At 32.5% G+C, this 23159-nt stretch overlaps 3 protein-coding genes across 4 annotated transcripts; 1 reads left to right on the top strand and 2 right to left on the bottom strand.

The window, feature by feature from the left end:
* Nucleotides 1-588: 588 nt before the first annotated feature.
* On the bottom strand, nt 589-11712 carry LOC126739858 (uncharacterized). The gene is made up of 16 exons (XM_050445674.1): nt 11481-11712; nt 9363-9448; nt 9217-9282; nt 9138-9163; nt 8922-9080; nt 8764-8863; nt 8602-8699; nt 8158-8236; nt 7976-8100; nt 3373-3532; nt 3262-3308; nt 3136-3204; nt 1051-1183; nt 912-976; nt 746-809; nt 589-689 (listed from the first exon to the last, which is right to left on the bottom strand). Exons 1-16 carry the CDS (start codon nt 11623-11625, stop codon nt 684-686), a joined length of 1428 nt encoding a protein of 475 aa, XP_050301631.1. The 5' UTR covers nt 11626-11712; the 3' UTR covers nt 589-683.
* Nucleotides 11713-11804: 92 nt separating this feature from the next.
* On the top strand, nt 11805-13612 carry LOC126739477 (uncharacterized). The gene is made up of 5 exons (XM_050445156.1): nt 11805-12119; nt 12182-12294; nt 12349-12421; nt 13216-13352; nt 13405-13612. The coding sequence occupies exons 1-5, from the start codon at nt 11897-11899 to the stop codon at nt 13456-13458; spliced, it is 600 nt and encodes a 199-aa protein (XP_050301113.1). The 5' UTR covers nt 11805-11896; the 3' UTR covers nt 13459-13612.
* A 5687-nt stretch (nt 13613-19299) lies between these two features.
* LOC126739842 (fibrous sheath CABYR-binding protein-like) lies at nt 19300-22176 on the bottom strand. Of its 2 annotated transcripts, XM_050445657.1 has the most exons (14): nt 21872-22175; nt 21297-21820; nt 21132-21233; nt 20862-21070; nt 20733-20805; nt 20491-20679; nt 20334-20390; nt 20217-20282; nt 20090-20146; nt 19915-20037; nt 19799-19864; nt 19636-19737; nt 19500-19580; nt 19300-19446 (listed from the first exon to the last, which is right to left on the bottom strand). In XM_050445657.1, the coding sequence occupies exons 1-14, from the start codon at nt 22051-22053 to the stop codon at nt 19415-19417; spliced, it is 1863 nt and encodes a 620-aa protein (XP_050301614.1). In that variant the 5' UTR covers nt 22054-22175; the 3' UTR covers nt 19300-19414. The 2 variants fall into 2 exon arrangements, 1 of the variants encoding a protein (XP_050301614.1); XR_007661710.1 differs by lacking the exons at nt 19300-19446; nt 19500-19580 and having other exon boundaries at nt 19655-19737; nt 20090-20141; nt 21872-22176.
* Between the last annotated feature and the right edge of the window lie 983 nt (nt 22177-23159).

Here is a 23159-nt window from a genome sequence, read left to right as displayed (position 1 = left end):
AGTCTTCCCGCCGGTACGCTTTTATTAGTTTTTATGGTCATTCAAGTGACTTTAAAACCACTGTACTAAGTTTGCTGCATGCATCCATCCATGGTCTATGAATTCCTCTGTGCCTTCAAAAATACATTTAGGGTTTATAAATGACATGTTTTTCAATATTATGTCATCAAAATCATATCTTTTAGCAACTTGTAATGCTGCCTCGATGTAAAAGTCCAGACGTAGTAATGAAATTCTGCAAGATTTTTTTTCCTGATTCATAATAACGCTGAACCCCACACTGCGAGAATTTCTCAAACATATACTTAAGTGATGTAGATATTCCTATCTTGGAGTGGCCAGCGTTAAGTCCAGATGCGAATTGAACATGTTTGGGACACGCTTGAGCGAAGATTACGAAGTCATTAATTATTGAAAAATTAAATGCTTTTTTATTTCAATAGGTAATTTAAGGTCTCTTGAGCAAACTAGCAATTTAGGAGTTTTTGTACTGTTGAAACAAACGATTTTTTTTAAATAGGTGGTTGATTGTTAGAATTTATTTAAAACATGTTGTTTTATTGATGTGTTAGTTATAAAAATACTACATCACAATATATTATATTTATTATACCGTATAAAATATAAATATTACAATGTTTTAAAACTTCTTATACTTTTTTTCTTAAGTTGAAAATTTTGCACTAACGCTAAAAAATTAATAATTATTAAATACTCATCAATTATCGTTAAGAAAATATCTTACAGGTTGTATAGGTCGGCACCCTACACCACATCCACCAGCACGACTTGGAGGTCTTGGAGCTGGTCTAAAAAAAATGATAAAATTAATTAAAAATAAAATAAGATCTTTTAATAGAATAGTTTAAAGTGAAAGTGCTTAAGATGAAAAATCTGAAAGTATTCAATACCTGCTTCGAGGTACCGCAGATCGGTTCATTCCCGGCGATGCTCGTGATGCCATTATGGAATTCATCTAATTATTAATATACATATATTAATTCAACTGCGGTTCATATGTCATTGTTTATATCATAATAATATACTTACAAATGTGTCGTCACATACAGGAGGACAGGTCAAATATGACGGAATAGGAGTCATCTTACTTGAATTTCGAGTACTATCAAAAAATGATCCCCATTCAGGTCCAATTATAGCTGGACCAATTCCACCGGGAGGCCTAAATATACATATTTTACAAGATTTATAGTTACAATCATACAGTGTGTGTCAGCCAAATGGAATAAATTAGCTAATAAATAGATGGGAGCGTGTTAGAAAAAACGCTCGAACACGTCGATTGGTTTTTATAGTTGCGCATTCTTTTTCATAAAAACTTTTTATCAGATAACGGTGGTCAATACCAACTTGCTTAGTTTAAACATATCACCCTGTATGTTAATTAATTTTTAGATTCCTCAGATCATTTTGAACATATTTTGTATACAATGTCCTATACCTATCTTTGACTGTTTTGGAAATATTAAGTAAAATTCAAAAAATAACATTTAGAAAAGAAAATTATTTATCTTTCAAGATTCTCTACAACTCACTTAATGTTGACTCATGTTGCATGACAGAAGTAGTCGTCAGTGCTATAGTCGTTTGAATTTCATTAACTACAAGCCAGAAATATGGTTCATTTAACAGAAATGCATAAAATAACAATTCTACAGATGATTGGCTCTGGAGATAATACACGGACGCAAATGGAAGTAGCTCGCTTATTTCATTTCCAATTTCCGCAAAAATTTCCAAATTTGCCGCCTTTAACCCAAGGGACAATTAGTAAAATAGAAAAGCAATTCCGCGAGCTGGGCCATGTTAGGCAGGTAAAAAAGCAGCTGCCAATGCAATAAGTGAGGATACCAAATTGGCTGTTATGCTTGAGTTTGTGGAACAGCCACATACATCTACTCGGAAAGCAGCCCCAGTACTCGATATTAGCTATTCATCAGTTATTAGAATATTAAAAGAAAACAAAATGCATCCGTATAAAATTATACCCACCCAGGAGCTCACGGAAGACGATTTAAATAAGAGAATGTATTTTTGTGAACAAATGATGGCAATGTTAGACAGCAATGTGATCCAATTAGAACATGTTATATTTTCTGATGAGTGCACCTTTACTCTTCACGGTCATGCCAATCGTCAAAATTGCTGTTATTGGTCCTGGAAATATCCTCGCTGGACGAGAGAAGACAATACTCAAAACCCTGAAAAGGTTAACATGTGGGCAGGAATTATTGAAGATCAGATCATAGGTCCCTTTTTTATTGAGGGCAATTTGAATGATGATAATTATTTAGAATCGCTTCAAAATATTGTAGTGCCAACGTTGGCCAACTTGTATCCTGATCCAGGAAACCCATAACTTGCAGCAAATATGATATGGGTTCGACAAGATGGAGCACCACCCCACTACCAAATAAATGTTCGGCAGTACCTCAACCAAATATTTCCAGATCGGTGGATAGAGAGGCGAGGATCGATGGAATGGCCGGCACGGTCTCTCGATCTGACGCCATTAGACTTTTTCTTATGGGGATATATGAAAACTATTGTATACAAAACTAAACTCACTGACTTAGCTGACTTACGAAGACAAATAACTCTGGTAATTAGATCGATCACACCTGAGATGTTGAGTAACGTTAGGAGAAATTTCTATTTACGGTTAGGGTGTTGCCAAGACGTTCGTGGCGAGCATTTTGAACATCTCCTACATTGACATTATTGTTTAGATTTCTATTATGTATAAGTTTTTGAATATGTTGTGACAACTCTCGGCAACTAAATAATTTTCTTTTCTAAATGTTATTTTTTGAATTTGACTTAATATTTCCGAAACAGTCAAAGATAGGTATAGGACATTGTATGCAAAATATGTCTAAAATGATCTAAGGAATCTAAAAATTAATTAACATACAGGACATTATGTTTAAACTAAGCAAGTTGGTATTGGCCACCGTTATCTGATACTTCCTGTATAAAAAGTCGTTATGAAAAAAAATGCGCAACTATAAAAACCAATCTGCGTGTTCGAGCGTTTTCTCCAACACGCTCCCATCTATTTATTAGCTAATTTATTCCATTTGGCTGACATATACTGTATAGTTAACAGCTTACGTTCTAGGATCATTTACAGCAGGAATTCGGAAACCTAAGCTTGGATAACCACTATAATTGCCGTTAGACCTTAAAAATAGATATATTTATATAAATATTAAGTTTTATGGATATACGAAAGCTTACCAGCTCTCGTGGAATGTTGGTAGTTCAGGAAATCTACGGGGTGGATTCTACCAAGAAAAATCAAAAATATTTAGATTTATTAAATAATTTATCGGATATGAAAGTTCATACAGGCGCAGCAGATGATTCAGGGCAATCACAGTCATCGTCTTCGTAATCGTCAGAGTATTCTTGATTAAATCGAGCCTGTGGTGTTGCTGATCGACCACTTGCATTGGACGCTTGAAAACTGTGATATCCACTTGTAAATCGCTCTGACATTGATGGAGGTCTACAAAATATAATTAAAATTAAGATAAAGTATTTTGACTGAAGATGGAAGGCAGACGATAATGAAACAAAATATGTAAAGATTTTAATTTAATTGAATACTACTGTTACTAAAAGTGAAAAGATGTCTTTAGAAAATTTTAGAAATTGAAATAAAGAAACATCATTTTAATACCATCCGTTATTATTACGCAGACTGAGATAGAGACCAACATGGAAACCGATCTTTCGCAAATTTTGTTTTTATTCCTAAGTTTATCCAGTTACAATGAAAGTATGTTATTTTATTAACATTGTTTATGATACTTTCAAATGAAAGGAGTCGAACTTAAAAAAGAGCAGATTATAAAGAATATATAGAAGAACTGCTTAACAAAAACGCACAAAAGAAATATTGCAGAGATTTGTCCTATAATCCAGATATTAGTACTGCATTGAAAATTGTAATTCCTATCATTCATTTTATGTAAGATTACTCTTAGGTAGTTGCATCTTCCTTATCACATTTTTTTCTTCAGTTTAGATTCCTTTAAGTTCAATATTCGACAATGATTTAATGGTTAGTTTAATCTTATCTTTCATTAAGACCCAATTTTTTAAGTTAATTAATTACACCTATATAAACTCAAGAATTGGGAAGTGTCACTTTTCAACTATCTACAAATTTAAAATTTGGGAAACCTTTCATCCTTTAATTGCGTATGAGAAACCCCAGACTTCTCCAGCAGCCTGTAAGGAACAAAATCTTGAATTGTTTCAAATTAATTAACTAAAATTAAAAATCTACCTTAACTATTTTAATATAAATTGAAAATGTTACATTTCAATCGTCTAAATATTCAAGAATTTGAAAACTTTGTTTTTTCAACTGTCATACAGAATCCGCAGGCTATTTTAACAGCCTGGAAGCAATAAAATCTATGACTTTAACAAATCTAAAAAGGAAAATAGTCTAGAAAATCTACTTCAACTACTTAACCTTTGACTGCTCGCAGTGGTGTAAAAAATATACCAAATTGGCGCCAACCGCTGCCGATTCCATACGATCACTTTTTCGGCGTCACCGAGCTAGCTATGCTTCGCTCGATGTGTCTTCCAAATGCAGTGCCAATACGGTTTTGATCGCCTAAGTAGAAGGTCGAATATCCCGAGAAGTTTGTCGTGGTGTACAGAATACACCAATGCGAGTAATTATGTAAGTACATTAAATTAATATATTTTTTAGTTTTTCAACAAAAAATCGTTTATTTTGAAGTGTGTGCCTATGTAAATATTTTAGTAATGGATTTGTTTTGAGTGTGATTAAATAAAAATTTAAATAATTTGAAAGTAAAAATCTAAGTGGGAGGACAAGATTACCTCTGTTGGTGTAATGATATAAAATGTTTCCCCATGTTTAATGATATAAAAACTATAGACGGTTGATACTGGTTTCAGTGCTTATGTTAGTGAAATACCGGGCGATATAAAAAAACGGTAAATTGGGTTGATGTGCTAGTATGTAGTAGTGTCTGTGCTAGTATTTAAGTCTTGAAGCTAGGAAAATTAGCTTAAGAATAAAATAATAAGGCATTTTTGTTTTGAACCGATGTCTTGGGGCATTGTAATTGGAAGGTGTTTGTTTGGTAGGTAAATAAATATTAAGATTTATTAATATTAACAAACAAAGTTTAGTTTTATTTGACAAATTAACCTGTAGGTAATCTTCCGAGTAGGGACGAGTGGTGTTCTCATTTAAATATACTCAGCAAAATGTAGTCTGCTGCTAGACCACAACAAAAAGTTACGGTCTACCCTAGATTGAGTGTATTAACCAAAGAAAGATTAGTACACCCAAGTCACTATGTGTAAATCTACTAAACCCAAAAGCAAAAATATAATAAAAATACTACCAGGGCCAAAGCAATGCGCCCGTGACATAACAGATGAGATGAGTGCTTTCTCAAAAAGTGTTGATGATGAAATGCTTGAACATATCATTCAGTATACTAATTTGGAAATTTCAAAAGTTCGGGCAAATTTTAATCGAGAAAGAGACGCAAAGCACGTTACAAAAACGGAAATCTGGATGTAAGAAGCAAAATCACACCAATTTTTTGGAATTATGGACGAAAGACGGAACCGGTTCAGAAATATTTCGAGCTTGCATGAATTATCAAAGACTTCTTTTTTTGCTTGCAAATATTAGATATGATGACAAAGAAACAAGTAACGAATGAAAAAAAAACGATAAGCTGGCCCCGGTGCGATTTATTTTTCACAAATTTGTTTATGATTGAGGAAAAAACTACTCTCTTGGTGAATTTATGACTATAGATGAAAAGTTGATTGTATTTAGAGGGAGGTGCACTTTGTCCAGTACATACCCAACAAACCTGCCAAATATGGGTTGAAGGTGTTTGTGCTTTGTGATGCTAAAACATTTTATGTCAGTAAATTAGAGCTCTACTGTGGAAAACAACCAGACTGTTAATACAATCAAATAAACTCGCCAACTGCCATAGTTCACCGATTGTTGGAGGAACAGAAAGGATGTAACCGGAATTTAACTTGCGACAATTGGTATTCAAGTTACCCTTTAGCACTGGAGCTGTTACAAGATAAAATAACATTTATCGGAACTCTAAAAAAAAATAAACGAGAGCTGCCAATAGAGTTTTTGCCAAATAAAAATAGATTGGTTGGGTCATCCATTTTCGGATTTCAAAAGGATGTAACCATACTTTCAAGTGTCTAAAAAAAAATAAATGCGTTGTTTGGATTTCTACTATGCACGACGACTCTTCCATTGACTCGCAGATACCAACAAACAAGAAATTATATTGGATTATCATATCATAAAGGGGGGTGTGGACACAGTGGACAAAATGTGCAATACGTTTTCTGTTGGAAGAAGAACAAGGAGATGGCCATTGGCTTTTTTCTTTCAGTTACTAAATATAGCAAGAATCAATAGCCAAATTTTATATAACGCCACTCATCCTTATTCTCCTCACAAATACAGAAGACTTTTCCTAAAATCGCTTTCTCTGTCATTGATGAGACCTCATTTGTCTGAAAGAGCTGCAATACCTACTTTACCTATAGATATCAGACATTTTCTATCTAGGTATAGAAAAGCTCAAGTAAACGACGCAGAGGAATAGCCACCCAGAAAAATCAGAGGAAGATGCTTCATCTGCGGCAGAAAAAAGAATAGAGTTACTACAATTACATGCAATACTTGTCATCAATTAGTGTGTAAAGAACACAGTGATAACGTAATTACGTGCCATAAATGTAAGGAAGGCGGATCTGGCAGTGAATAAATAACTTTTTGTGTTCGTGTTGTTAGAATATTTTTTTTGAATTTACTTTTTGTGTAATATTATTTCTGTTCATAAGCATTGATTTTTTGCCAAAAATATGCACTTAAATTAGGCAGTTATCTATTACACGTATATTTATAATTCATAGAGTAAATAAAATAAAACAAAAACAAATTTAGACCATAAAATGTACAAAGTACACCGCGCGAGTAGTAGCGTGAAAAAAAAGTGCGCGAGTAGTTAAAGGTTAAATAAAAACTCAAAAATTGGGAAACATTTCAACTGCCTAGAAATGAAAAATAAAGAAATTTTTTAACGGCCTGCAAAAAAAAAAGAAAATCTTGACAAATGAACTGTCAAAAATTATATAATTAATTAATAAAATATCCAGAAATTCAAAATCTGAAAAACTTTGAATTTTCAACTGCGTAGGAAATATCATACACTATTTTTTGAGCGGGCTGGAAGGAAACAACTTTGGACTGTGACAAATTGAATAAGAAAAATTAAAAATCTACTTTCACTACTTAATAAGCAATTCAAATAGATGGGAAACTAATTTTTAATTATCTCAAAATTCAAACACAGGGAAACTTTGTCTTTTTGATGGCTTTGGAAAAACTTTATATGATTTCATAGCCTAGAAGAAAATCTTGCACTGTAACAAATTAAACAGGTAAAGTTCAAAATTTATCTCAACTCTTTAAGTAAAAATTCAAGATATGCACCGTTACTTTTTAACTGTCTAAGAATTCAAGAATTGGAAAACTTGGTCTTCTCAACTGCTTAGGAGAAATCTTAGATAAATTTAACAACCTAAAATGAAGAATATGTTGTTAACAAATCCAAGTTGACGAGAAAAAATTAAAAATCTACCTTACTATTTAAATTGAAATTCAAGATATGAAAAACGTTGTTTTGTCAACTGCTATGTAGAAACCTCAGACAATTTTAGCAGCGTGGAAGTTAAGAAATCTTAGACTTTCCCAAACGAAATAAGTAAAATTAAGAATCTACCTCGACTATTTCAATCAAAAAATTAACTTTTCAACTGTCTAGAAATTCAAAAATGAAAAATCTTAAAAGCAAAAATATCACATCGACATAATTGGTGTCTTAACAACTTATCTACTCACTGCGCTAAACGGGAAGCGTATCCAAAAGCACTCTGATGAGCGCTTTGGTTTGGAGATGGTCTTCCATGTGATCTCACTGTCGCATTCGTAGGTCGAATTGGTGAAACATTGCTAATTCCACTATGCTAAAACCATATGAAAATCAGTTATTTTGTTTAAAATATTAATGTTACTGAAGTTACTTCTACACCGTAGCAAGTTTGATCGCATTCCTGATTTGGCCTTTGGACTGGGACTTGTGGCTCTCCTGATGGTGGATTACTACAAAAAATACTTATTATATAGATCGTCGCTAGCTAGATATTCTTACTTCTAAACTGTATTGGAAGTGCGAATGGTGAGTTTACGAAGTAAAATTTACCAAATAGCACTTAATTTTAATATTTGCTACGGATAAGATTAACAGGAAATCTGGCAAAATTATGCAGTACTGAGACTACTTTTAGACGAGAAAGAATTATTGATTCCTAATTATGAAGAAAAACATACAAGTTTTTCATTGGTTGAGGAAAAGAAAGGAAGTTTTCCCTGGAGCTTATTGACATTTTTCTTTATTCCAAAGATCAGATATTAGCAGTCCTTATTATGTGTTTATATATATATATATATATTTAAACATAACTTACTTTGCTTTTTTTGGGGTAGCACTTGGGCAATTTCCTTCCGCATCTGCACAGCTTTCGGTATCAACATTAAGAACATTTTTGCCCTGAGCAGGAGGAGCCTATACCATCATAATTTTATAATGTAATTATTCATTTAATTAAAATCAATTTTTTTAATCTTACAGAAACGTTTGACTGATTTAGTCCTGGCGAACTGGGTGCTTGAGGCGGGCTCATTGGGGTCATAGGTCTTCTATTAACGGAATTTTGGACTGACGGTGTTCTAAAATTAAATTTATAAAAGTTATTTGCACTAATACATTAAATAAGATTCTTTTTACTGCGGCATATTTCCTCTTAAGTATCCACTGGTGGGCAAAGGAGGCACACTGGGTGGTGGTCTTGATGCTTGAATGCTAGATAATCCACCAAAACCTGAAGGAGATCCACTTGGTCCTTCAATAGTAGATAATCCGCCAAAATTTGAAGCATGACTAGATCTGAGAAACAAAGGAGTTTAGGTAAGGATGTTTGGGTTTTTCACTCGATAGACTTACGGTGACTGAGCAAAAGAGGGATTGGCCTAAAAAAATGAAAGTTTATATACCTTTTTTAGTTAAATGTATCTATGCTTACCGATGACGTGTTTTGTGCATTAATAGAAGTACTACATGTTGGAGCGCACCTGCCACCTTGATGGCTCTAAAAATGGTAAGTAGAGGATTTTGGTAAAAGAAAACGAAAAATATGTCCTATTTGATAACGTTTATAATAATACTCACTTTATTGAGTTCATCTGTACATTTAGTCTTTAATGTACTTAATATTGAATTTAGCTTTTCAACTTTCTCTTCATCGTTCATTTTAACTAAAAATTAGATATAGTTTTTTTAATATGTATGCTCGGAGTTAAGTACAGGTACAAAGTGATGTTAATAGAAAGCTATTCTAATACTATATTAAATTACATAAAATATCAAAAACCTATTTAACACCTGATAAATGTATTTTGTTCATGTAATGTAAAATCTAACTATATTATGCCTTTATTTATCTAAAATTGAGTCCACACCCAAGTCCCAACCCATGCAACTAAAAAGTGTTTCAGATAAAACCCAAAAATACTCCTGGGGACACAGTGAAGTGAAGACACTCCCATTTTTGTTAATAAGGCTGTGTAAATTAAGTGTAAAGGCTCGCGTGTGTAAATTACAAAATATGTAATTATACGGGTACAAAGCGATAATAATATATATATATTTATATAAACTCAAGAGCTAAAAACCCTTGTGGAAGCCGGCAATAATTACGTATTTAACGTATGTAGAAAAATCTTCATAATTATTGATTATCAGGATACTTCAAGGGCTCCTCAAGCAACTACTAAAAAAATTATTAAAATCCTTACACTAAAAATCAAGATATTGACATTTTTCTCACAGGAGTGCCTGGAAGAAGTAAAATAATTTGTCTATTATTGGCATTTGAATATCTTTATTTCTAGTGGCTAAATTATGGTAGTTATTAATTTGTATGATACTTCAAAGGCTTTTCAAACAAATTCTGAAAAAAATATTAATATTCAAGCACTAAAAATCAAAATATTGACATTTTTCTCAAAGGAGTGCCTGGAAAATATAAAATAATTTGTCTATTATTGAAAACTGAATATCTTAATTTCTACTGGTTAAAATGTTGTAATTATTGATTTGCAAAAAAGTTCAAAGGCTTTTTAAGCAAATTCTGAAAACAAAAAATTAAAATCTATATACTAAAAATCAAGATATTGACATTTTTCTCACAGGAGTGCCTGGAAGAAGTAAAATAATTTGTGTATTATTGGAAACTAAATATCTTAATTTTCAGTGGCTAAAACATTGTAGTTATTGATTTGCAAGATACTTCAAAGGCTTTTCAAGCAAATTTAGAAAAAACTATTAAAATCTATACACCTAAAATCAAGATATTGAAATTTTTCTCACAGGTGTGCCTGGAAGAAATAAAATAATTTGACTATTATTGGAAACTGAATATCTTGATTTCTAGTGGCTAAAATGTTGTAAATATCACTTTGCAAGATACTTCAAAGTCTTTGTAAGCAAATTCTAAAAAAAATATTAAAATCTATACACTAAAAATCAAGATATTGACATTTTTCTCACAGGAGTGCCTGGAAGAAGTAAATTAATTTCTCTATTATTGGAAACTAAATATCTTAATTTCCAGTGGCTAAAATGTTGTAATTATTGATTTGCAAGATACTTCAAAGGCTTTTCAAGCAAATTTAGAAAAAACTATTAAAATGCATACACCTAAAATCAAGATATTGAAATTTTTCTCACAGGTGTGCCTCGAAGAAATAAAATAATTTGTCTATTATTGACAACTGAATATCTTGATTTCGAGTGACTAAAATATCGCAATTATTGATTTTTTTTTTATACACTAAAATTTATAAGAAAATATTTTTGGACAGTTATTTATATATTCCAGACAGTAACACCTGCTAACCGAAAGGAAAGTTTAATTTCCCTACTGCCTGAAATTAAAAGATGCCGCCTGCTTTAAGGCTGTTAAAACAGTAATAACTTACCTCAAAAAAATTACAAATAGCTGTACCTACTTGGAATAATACATTTACAAGCAGTCAAAGTCAAATTTATTCTATTCTAGGCACTAAAAGTAGTTTTTTCATTCCAAGCAGTTAAGTCCATTATTTATTCAACTTTGAGGGTCTTGGTAACTAATTTCCAAAGTTTTGTATTTTTTTCCTCACTTTCTTATCAATATTTTGACCACACTCAATATTTTATGTAAAAAATTTTCAAAAACAATAAATCGGTCTTTAAACGCCCCTTTAACCTTACCGGACCCAAATTTTAATTAAAGCACAAACTTACCAGCAGCAGTACAACCGGGAGTCAGTCCAAAACATGTCTTAACTTGGTACATACAAATTCCCGCCTCGTTAAGGAAAGTAACTAAAGAATCCATAAACCTGGAACAGTGTGCTATTTCACAAGGCTCTTCGTGTTTGGGAGCCATTTTAATACAAAAATTTAGTTTTCTTTTTTAAAAATTGTTACTGGAAATTTTGATTTGATTTGGACATTTCGATTGTGTCATTAAGACATGCACCCGCCTTTTTGGGCTTGTTCGAATCGTACCAATAAAAATGTTTTTTTTTGTGAACGACCTTTTTGTCATAAACCCAAAGGTAACAAAAAAGGTATCCTTTGTCAACAAATTTGCAAAAATGTCAATAAAAATCATGTAATTTCCTTAAATATAATATACTAAAATTTTCAGTGAAAAAATGGAACAGAAGCGATCGAATAATGGGGTTCCGCAGGACTCCAAGTGCAACTCAAAATGTGAACTGCCAACAATCAGAAATAAAACTTCGACGTCAATGAACCACAGCTGCTGGGAGGGCCACAAGAACGAACAAAAATTTTTAGAGGCACTGGTTAATTTTATGGTGGAATCGTGGGCTGTGGTGTGTCAGATAAGAGAAAAATATGGATTAGCTGCAGAATGTAACAGTTTCACCAAGTTATTAAATACATATTAATAAATAACTATTTAAATATTATCCTAGATCAATTGAGTTCGACTGAAATCAGCAGAAGAATTGATGACGTTTCAAAAAAATTAGAGCTAAAGTTAAATGAAGTCCAGATGCTGGAAAGGCAAAAAACCAGCTTATTAAGTGTAAGTTTTTAACTGTTTTTATATATACATATAGATTAATTTGTTAAATTGCAGAAATCTGTGGCATCGTCAGTTGCTATTAAACCAGGACAGCGCCCTCCACAACGTATACAACCAGTATTTTCAAGTAATTACAATAAATTCATATGAAATCAAGAAATAATATAAGCTTTAAACATACAGGGTGTTACAAGAAATTATTTTTCAGTCAAACTAATGATGATAGTAATAATGGAGAACAAAAATTAGAAATTAAATATTTTGTAGGGTTCTTTTACTGTCTTCAAAGTGTTTAGTTGGGCGTTATCAATTTCTTCTTTAAGTTAACGATGTCGATAGGTTCATCATACAGCTTCAATTAATTCCATATCAAGAAGATCATTGTTTTCTAGAGACTAAGCATCTTTTCAAAGTTTAATTTCTGCTATATTGTTCCATGAAGGAGCCTGCAGTAAGCATTTTAGGGTAGTAGATGATCATTTTTTTCTACTGCTGATATCCACGAATTTACGACTTCTTCAATTAATAATTCATATAGACTTTGTCAATGGACGACTTTTATCAACATTTAGGAAATTAAGTCTTCTATGGTAATTATTCGTTCTAAAGGAAAGGCTCATTTGGCTACCAACAACAATTTTTTTTTTTTAATTCTCGTGTTGTCAAAATGCTCCTAATAGGATTAATTCGGATCAATGTCAATGCTTATAGATCTTTCTGCTCATAAAGCAGCTCTTAGGTATAGATGTATAACTACAGCTTTACTTGGTTTATGTCGGATATTGAAATACGGGGCTCCTTTCTAAATTTTTGTTGTTCCCTTTAAACCATGGATAGAAAGGGTTAATGATTGCTTTCTTGTAACGCCCTATACAGCAATATATAATTTTATTTTTATACAATCATTGTAATTTTCATTAGATGCTGGTATGAATAGAACGCCTTCAAGAAGTTGTCTCGCGGTAGGCCGAAAATTACAATTTTCAGGAAGTCCTCAAAAAACGCCTTCTTTTTCAAGTTCTCTTAATGATCCTTGTCCTCCTTCCTGTCATTTTAAGGTAAAATTTACATAACTAGATGATTTCATGGTAATAATTTGTTGTTTTACAGGACGCTACTGGCAATTTCACAAATATTAGTTCTAACTATACCTTTCAAAATTGAAGCTATTATAATGTAATGCTGTAAGAAATAATTAAAAGATCTTGTGCTGTGGAACCTCGGTTATTATTGAAATCTGTTATAATCATTATAATGAAAAATTGTAAAAAAAATGATTATATGATTAAAATGATTATATAAAAAAATGATAAGAAAATGATTTTTATTTGCGTATTATGTGAAGTGTAAGATTAAAGGCGAGGATAAAATGAAGATGATGGAATGAATAAAGAATGCATAAAGCATAACAATGAAAGAGAAAGGAGAATATGAATAAAAAGTATTCAGAATGATGAATAAAGTAAATGAGAAGAAAGTAAAAGGTCTTAATAAGCAACATTATTTAACTAGACGAAAGTGACTGAAAAAGGATAAGGGTATTAAGGTTGGAAATGGCGAGGAGCGGAATATTCTGCTACCCAAGATGATCGATTGATTCTGATTGTCTAATCTTTGACAAACATCAAATATGATAATAATGTCATTTTATCTGTTGTATTTGACGACTGTTTTTTATGTTGCCTTTGGATGCAAAACAAACCAAGACGTATCATTTTCTTCTAGTTTAAAGTTTTTACCTAATTTTATATCTTTTTGTAGTTTTTTTGCGAGTTTTCGATATCTTAGGTTGATAAATTATTTTACAAGCAATGGAAACATCCAATCATCCTGTAACTACACATATCATAGGACAAGTAAATTTTTCCATAATGACATACCTAAGTTCTAATAATGTTGAAGTGCATTCTGTCCTCATTCAATCCTATTTTGTGTATATCTATATCACAGTTTTCAATTTTTACAATCAAATTCTATTTCTTAGACTTCCATCCTGCACCGATCAAAATGTCAAGAATTTAGTTAAGATATTCGTGCAAACGCACTAGATTGGATATTAGTAATTGCCCAGTCACAGAAATCATAATTTTTTTTTCCACCCTTACAAAAATCTTGTAGGGAGATCTGTCATGTAAGTCTTAGTTAAAATATCAGCAATTATCGAATTTGTTTCAAAAACTTTGCTAGTTTCAATTTTAACGCCCCTGATAATTCTGTGCGACTTAGATTGGACGCTGTACCATGGTCACTACAAAAATGTTCAAAAATCACAGTTGTAAATCTTACTCACCAAACTTTTTTTCAGACCTTGTTTTAGACACTGTGGATTTGGATAGTATGCCACAACTCTGAATTCTCCGGTTTATAGATTAATACAGTGACAAATACAAATTATGCTTGAGAATAAAAGAGGCATTCTTGCCAAGATCGGATTGTCTAGGGATAATCTTAGAAATGAACAGAGACAACCAAAGAGACGTGCAACTAGATAGACATTTTTATCCTATTGTTGTTGCTCTCTTTAATCTGTATATCTGACAATTTCGTTGTCTCTCTCTTACCTTATAAAAGGTGAGCTAAGGTGGCGCCACAATACTAATCTTTCGCAATGCTAAATGTATTTAATTATCAGAGCAGTCAAGAGAAAACATTCTTCCATCTCCGTCTAAATGAATGCTAAAATACGAGATAGCTTGTGTCCAATTCTCTAGTATTTCTAAAATTTTAATTAAGTACGGCAACAGTGCAATCCTTGCACAAAATGAACACGTGAATTGGTATGGCTGAATAGTTGTTGTTGCTGATTAATTTTGTTTTGTTTTACATCATTAGTTGAGATTTTGGACGAGTGCTTAAATTTTACGTATTTTATTACCTACCGGGTTTAGGTGAACTTGGTTACAGTAGTTAGTAGTTGTAGTTTTTTGTAGGATACAGAATTTAGTGTTTTGACTTGTGTTAGGAACAGAAATATGTTCATTAAGGTAATTGTTAAGGCTGTAGTTAAAATAGGTATTCCATGGAGGTTCAAAAGGAAAAATTAAGAGATTTGCAAAAAAACATTTAAAAAAAATTAAAAAACTAACATAAATAATCAAAAAAAATAATTTTTATAATATAACTTAAAATAATTACAAGAATAACATTTGTTCGGACTATCTGTGCTGACTATTTGCTGCTATTTTAAATTTAGCTGTAATCTTTCTGTTTTATTCTTTTAATTAATTTTTATTGATTAAAAAAATACTGCATCATAAATAAGGAAACATGTATATATGTATTTCATACACATACAAATTGAACAGTATATTCATTATTATAGAATAGAACAGACTTATCTATTAGGGTAGAGCGAATTTTTGATTTCTGGAATTTTAATTACCCTGTATGCTTAATAGGTGCCTATTGTAGTCGTTAGTAAGCCAAAAAAAACTTAACGTCCGAAAACAACTTCTTTGGCTGCCGAAACCTCCTCAAAATTTCGATAATTAAAGATAGAATCCCATCTATCTTTAATTATCAGAGGGAGCCATTGGTAAGACCCTTGAATCGTGTGAAAATTTACCAGTCAAACAGTTTGAGAAAATGGAAACAATTTTACCATTAGTTGATCTAGAAACCGTAAGTACCGATGCAAAGTATTTATATGAGATGTGTCAAGGAATCTCTACTGGAGTTTTAAAAGACGATTGGGCTCTAAAAGCGCCAGGGAAAATGTCACACTCTAGATGGCTTACCACAGCCAATAGAGTCCTAAGGTTATACGTTGCTACCAATAAGCCCTCTCAAAACCTTAAAATGTTAACAGAGTTTATAGTAAAAGTGTATGCCGTATGCTGGTTTCAAATTAAATGCCATTGGTCTTGTAAGGATGGTGCTAGGCACTTGTTTAGCATTATAAATAAATCTCGTTACATCTCTGAAGAAATAAAAAAAGGTATTGATCCCGTAATTGAGAGAAATGGATTTTTTGCGCACCCAGAAAATATTTTATTATCCATGTTAGGAGATGATAGAAAACATATTCGAGAGTTAGCTTTAAGAAGGATTTTAAAATGCAGTTCAACCGCAAAAACCGAGGATGTTAGAATATTTCGCGTGAATAAATTGAATTTTGATTGTCAAGATTATGTCGACTTAATTGACTGGCAAAATGTTGTTATAAGCGAGCCCCCATTAACAATGGAAATTTTGAACGAAGAACTAACTAACATGATTTCTTTAGTTCCTGATGAAATAGGGTTATTAAAATTCCCTTGTCATTCACAGGCAGTTGAACGAGCAGTTAAGTTAGTTACTGAAGCCTCTATGGCGGTTTATGGCCCTGAAGCACGAGACGGATTTATTAGAGCTCGTATTGAATCAAGACAAATATTGTCGCAATTTGATACTAGAAAACAATTCTTAGCAGTTCTAGAACAGAAAAAATAAAAAAAATTATTCTAAGGGTGGGAGGGTAGGTTGGAACTCGAGATGCAGCCACCTCCACGTTGCACCATTTATCCACGTGGTGAGTTCTGGGTAGTTTTTCATGAAAAACTAACTGAAAGCTGCATGTTTGGCTTTTTTTTGCAGTTTTAAAGATTTTTTTAATTTTAAAATTTTCAAGGTCATTTCGGCAGCCGATGGAATCGTCATAAGTCATTCGGATTTTTTTAGGTAAATAAGAACCTCGAAAGGCATCTTTTGCACACCCAGGCATATTCGTTTTCGAAAATTAGTTATTTTGGTCCAGTTTTCGTTCCACCCTATTATCTATTCTTTACTAATTAGTAGAAAAACACTTTTACCACTTTACCAAATCAATTTCATTTTTTCTGGATACCTGTTTCGCTAACGATATTAGCATCTTCAGCAAAACATTAAACTTTTTTTATTTTAAAAATGTTACACCAAAGGATATATTTTTTGGAATATTATTATAGGACTACGATAATTAAAATGTTTCTATATTTTAATTGCATTTATGTATATGCATGTTACGGTTACCATCTTAAATTATAAATTATGAAAATAATTAAGAAAATGCATGCACATATTATAGTTATACCATATACTGAAAATACAATACAAAATGTTTCCGAATTTTATTTAATTTATTTAGTTCCCCAATTTAAATTTTGATTGCATTGTTTTAATTATAAGTCTGCCATTATTCTGATTAAAAAACATATCAATAACTTTTTATTTGTTTTAATTAAAATCAGACGTTCTGTCTCGGAACATATTTATGATGTTCTGACTTCTGAGACATACCGGCTGATTTTAATTAAAATAAATAATTAAATGCTTAATAGCCGAGGTTTGAATTATGGCGGCAAACGCTATCTGCGCCATCTACGTTTACCTTTCACGAAGAGAGACAAAGATGGAAAATAATCGGATATTTACTAGCGCACAGTTGCGCGTCTCTTTGGTTGTCTCTGAAATGAACGAGAAATTATGTACAATGTATTGTAGTGAACGGGGTGCAAATAGTAGAATGCAGTGTTGCCGATATTAACAAAAAGTTTTAGAATCCGCAACAGTCTGTCCTGTGTAAGTTATCTTACCTGCAATAATTCCATATTCATACATAAAAGATCTTTAAAGATTTAATTTAGAATACATTATAATCATTTTTATGTGTTTTAAAGCCCTTTAAGAAATTTTAAGATGATTTGTTTCAATTCATCTAAAAATAAAATAATTAAAATAAAAATTAGTCTTGTTTTTTAATTTAAAATTTGCTCTTATATCTACGATGGTAATTTATAATTATTGGTAGTGAAAACTTGTCTAAAAATTTTCAAGTTCCAGACTTAATGTCCTAAATAAGCAATTTCCTGCTAACTACTGAATTGAATCAAATAATATTTTAGTAAATTTGTACATTTCAAAAGAAAGTGAAAAGGGATATCTGAGATTTATGCAATATTAACACTTATTTTAATTATATATTTAAATTGATAAACGTATTGTTAATTTTAAAGTAACATAATATTTTACTTGATATAAAATGTCTGATCACTTTTCCGTTAATAAATAAACTTCTGTAATTCCGCGAATGACGTCAAATTTAAATATCGCGCAATAGATCAGGTTTAAATTTACCGCCACACACGACCCTATTTAATTGTCCTCGACAACAACGTCAATAGCGCTGTCACCGGAATTTCTGTCTCTTCATTAAGAAACGCGCATTTCTTCATATTTATGTTCTGTGGCATAAAGCATAATAGTCGAAGAAAAAGGAAGACCGTAATAATCGATAAGCAAATAAAATGAGTTGTGTTAAGAGGTCATAAAGTTGTATTAAGAATTATTTATAGGGTCCATTTATCAATGGACTTTTATCTTTATGAAAGTATAAAAAAGCAAGTGTAAAATGTTCAAATAATTTACAGCGAGATAGCAACATGAAGATCACGATAAATTTGTATTAGTTCATATTTAGCAAAGACTACCAATATGATGACCTGGAAAATATCACTAAAAGTTAAGTAAGGAAAAGAAAATAAAAAGTTAGGGGCAAACAAGAAGGGAAAATAAAAAATTTAATCTAAAGACACCAAAGATCAGATAAAAGAATATGAAAAGTAAATAAGAAGTTACAGAAAAACTATAAAGAAGGTAAAATCCACCACGATGATTAGGATTTGGATTAAAAAAATAAAAACTAATAAAAAATTAAAGACCCTCAAGAAAATACATAAAACATGGGTTCTTAGGTTAGTTAATCATTTAAATTCAAACGCAAAGCCGAAAGTAAGAAGCATTAACGAGAAAATAGCTTTAAGTTGGTTTATTAGTTTCTCAGACCTTAGAATATCTCAGTGTGTCAGAGCCATTGCAGATAACTGACTCAACGTGTAAGTTACATAGTCTACATCGAACATCAATATATTTCAAATATCTGTTCTAGTATTTCCCTAGTGAGTGGTCAATTACTTTAAAAAAATGTCTGGATTCTGCATCTTTACCATTGCATTTTATTCAAGTTGCTATTTTCATCAATTAATAAAATCTATTTGATACTTTCTTTATTTTGAATATCGATTTTACCTGAAAAAAATACAAAAGACTATTTTAGAAACAAACACTAGTAAATTCGTTTTTTTTTTTGGAAATGCTGTACTAGTTAAAAGCCTCCAGGACAGTCAGGGCTACAATCTACAATAAAATTAATAAACATAAGCGACACTAAAAAGTTATAGACTTATTACCATTAAAGTTGCTGGGTAAATTTTGAGACCGCGATTGTTGCGGGCCACATACAAGTATTCTTTTGGGCGGCGGTGGGGTATCTGAAATATTAGAATTTTTGTTTCATTTTTATACAAGGATTTAAGTAAACTTTACCTTGACATGGGGATCTAGAAGGACATAAAACAGATTCTCTTATGACTGATGGTTGTGCAGGTACTCCATATTGTCCCCTAAGGTTATAATAATCTGATGGTCCTGATAAAACAATTTTGATAACATTAAAAGGTAAATTATATATTAGTTTATACTGGAGTACCTAAATTGAGAGGATAACCTGGTGGTGCAGCACCTCCTATGTAATTTTGCTGTTGAAAATTTTGCCCTAAAAGAATAACCAAATTAATAATTCTTCATTAAACGTTAACACAGTACCTTGGGCAAAGTTAGGAGCGCCTCTATTATATCCTGCGGGATCCATTTGTGCCTGGTTTCCGCCCCAGGAGTTCCTTCTGGGTGGCTGCTGAACATTTGGATAAGGCGTTGCGGATCGAGCTCCTAAAAATCGTCTATTTATAATGGTATTTAGAAATAATTTAAAACTACTTGCCCATATTCTGCCCACCAGCTCCTTGATACGAATTCGTCAATCGCATCTGTGGCTGGCCTTAAAAATTTAATGTAGCATTAATATTAAGTTCTTTAACAATTAATGTGATCTAAGGACAATGTTTTACCCATAGAACTTCCATATCCTGTTACAGTCCTTGAATTCGTTCGACCATCACATCCGGGAGCACAATCTACAATAAACATGTTAATTTAATGTTTTTAAGAGATATTCGTCATATTACCCAACGAAGTTTCCGATTCCTCCTTTTTACTTAGGCCTGCACATGGAGCATCACAGTCTACAAAAATAACACTTTCAAAGGAATATTCAAAGAAGTCTGTTTTTTATACCAAAGGATTTTTTAATTAGTACAAATAATAGATCTTTTGTTTACCCACCTGGTTTTCCCGGTAAGTTACCTGACTGATTGGGGGGCTGAGTTACAGACTGATTTGCTGACTGATTAGGTACTCGGTTTAGAGATTGGCTTATTAACTGATTTCTTGATTGATTGGGTAATTGGTTAACTGATTGATTTGGCATTCTAGTTTGATTTGTTCTAACATTATAACCACTATCGGGGTATCCTAAAGTTCAATACCTATAGCTTTTGCTAATTCATATGTAATTTACATCTAACCTGTCATATTTCCCGCATATAGACTTGGCTGCATCATTTGCGGATACATACGAGAAGTTGGCGATGAAGGTGGCTAAAAAGATGATTTTTTCATGCTAAAAACTACATTTACATTTCTGCAAGTGTTACCTGCGACCCTCTCATAATTTCTTGATATAGTTTTGCTGGATTCGGGGTAGCATGAGGTCCAACTTTCTTAGACATGTCCATTCTTTGAAGTTTCGCGAGTTCTTCTTGCAGTTGGGTAATCTCGCTTTGCGCATTTTCCAACTTTACTACCATTTCCTGCATTAACCACTCCTTATTTCCTGGGGTGGCTCCGCAACCACATTTCCTTTCTTTTCAAGAAAACAGTTTTACAACAAAATGACTTCTCTCCTTGAAAAAAAAAATACGAACCAACTTCTTCAACTTCTTCTGCTTCATCTTCTTGTTCCTCTTCTATAACTGCTTCACTGGATATATCACGTTTTTTCTTCTTTTTCTTGCACTTGCAATGACCTAAATTATTACATATATATTATTGAATAAATAACCTCAAATGTCTGATGCTTTTGAACTGACTTTTTTTATTTTGTGCCCTTTCTTCTCGTATGGTACTACAGCAGCATTTACTATTATCACCTCCAGCCGGTTCTTTCTCAGGTAGTTCATTTTCGTCTAATTTTTTGGCTTCTTCTGCTTCTTGATTTTCGCCATCATCCTCTTCAACAACAGCTGGAGCCTCTTCATCAGTCGGCGTTACTTCTGCAGGAACTTCTCCTCCAGGAGCTTCTTCAGCATTATCGTCTACTGCAGGGACTTCTTCTGCGGGAACATCTTCGGCAGGTGTTTCTTCTTCTGTTGAAACAAAGGCAATGTCATGTGCGTCTGTCGATGATGCTCCTTCAGCGGATGCTGGTTCCGCCTCTGCAACAGCTGACGGGGATTTTACAGCTGATGCTGATTTCAGTGACCCAGAAGGTTCCTTAGCAACTCCAGTTTTTGAAGATGGAACTTTTTTTGCTGCTGTCTTATTATCTTCGGTACAAACTCCACAAGGTGGCGGTGGAGGCTTCGGTAAACAGGCCTCACATTCTGGTTCGCACCTAATAAATACGTTATTTCAAAATGTGTGACATTATTTTAGAAGAACTTACCCTCCAACAGCTTTCGCTCCCTTGGTTCCCATCCATGCTTGACTAGAAAATCTTACTTTAGTGGTAATAGTGTTCATTAGGTTGGTGGAGGCCTTTATGAAGGTTACCATGGTGTCCATCATCTGGTTCCACGCTTCAATTTCCTCGGGGGAGGCATTAGGAGGTGGGGAAATGTTGTCCATATTGAGGTCATTTACTCCTATGGGATTAGCAACTGTAGATTTTAATTCCCCCGTTTAGAATATTGTGTTATTTTGATAAAAATGTTGATGTTTGACAAATCATTTCAACTTTTTGACATAAGAAGTCAATTGCATTTGTTTAGGTTAGGGTACTGCAAGGTGTTTTGTGGATCATAGGTGTTTTACTTAGGTATATAGAGTATTTTAAAATAATAAAATATTTGTCTTACTCTTATATTATGAGATGATTATTTTTGAATTTTACTTTGTCGTCTCTTGTTATACTGATAATGTTGATGGTTTTAAAGCATAACTGATGCTATCAAAAGCGTTGCAGGAGTCCGTAAATATAACATTGACCTGTCCCCTTAAATCTAAAGAATATGTCTTTGGTATCTGTGTGTATTTATTTATGTGTTAAGGAAGGCTCTCAGGCTCGTAATTTATTTTCCTACCTACAAAACCAAAAATTTTGGGTTTTTAATTTGCTCACATTATAGAGCAATTGTAAGCTTTCTTTTTAGAGGATTGTTTCGTTTTAGCCAGACAGACCACATCCATTTACCTAGCCAGCTTCAGTTTTATTTTAACTGGTCTAGACATGGTGGTTGAATGGTGTAGAATTATTCAGAATAATTTTGATGAAGTGCCCGTTTGCTTACTCGGAGTTCCTAATGTAGTCTTAATGCTGAAAACTGTGACTATGGATACAACCCGAAAAAGTTTTATCAAACAAAAACGTTTACAGTTGCTTATAAAAGTTTTTTTATCATAATTCTCCAGAATAGTCTCAAGAATATATGAACTAGGCGTTTTGTTTACCATGCATGCATGACATTTCTTCCTTTTTTTACGTCTAGTATAATTGTTAAAGCAAAAATAGAAGTCGGAGAGTTAATTTTATAGAAAATTTGCTAAAAAAAGTTTTTTTATTTAAAAGGATCGACCACTTCCTCTTGTGATTGTGTACACTTCAAATAGTCTGGTGCTCTTTTCTGGAAACTTTCTGCCACTTAGTAAATTGGGAGATATTCTTAGTCTTCATAAATATTGCAGTCGACGATGGCTCCTCAGCCTAATGGACACAGAGACCTCTTCAAAAGAAG

Source organism: Anthonomus grandis, chromosome 8, assembly GCF_022605725.1.
Source record: "Anthonomus grandis grandis chromosome 8, icAntGran1.3, whole genome shotgun sequence".
Taxonomy (NCBI): domain Eukaryota; kingdom Metazoa; phylum Arthropoda; class Insecta; order Coleoptera; family Curculionidae; genus Anthonomus; species Anthonomus grandis.
Note: the sequence above shows the minus strand (reverse complement) of the source record. Positions and strands in the feature narration are given on the sequence as shown.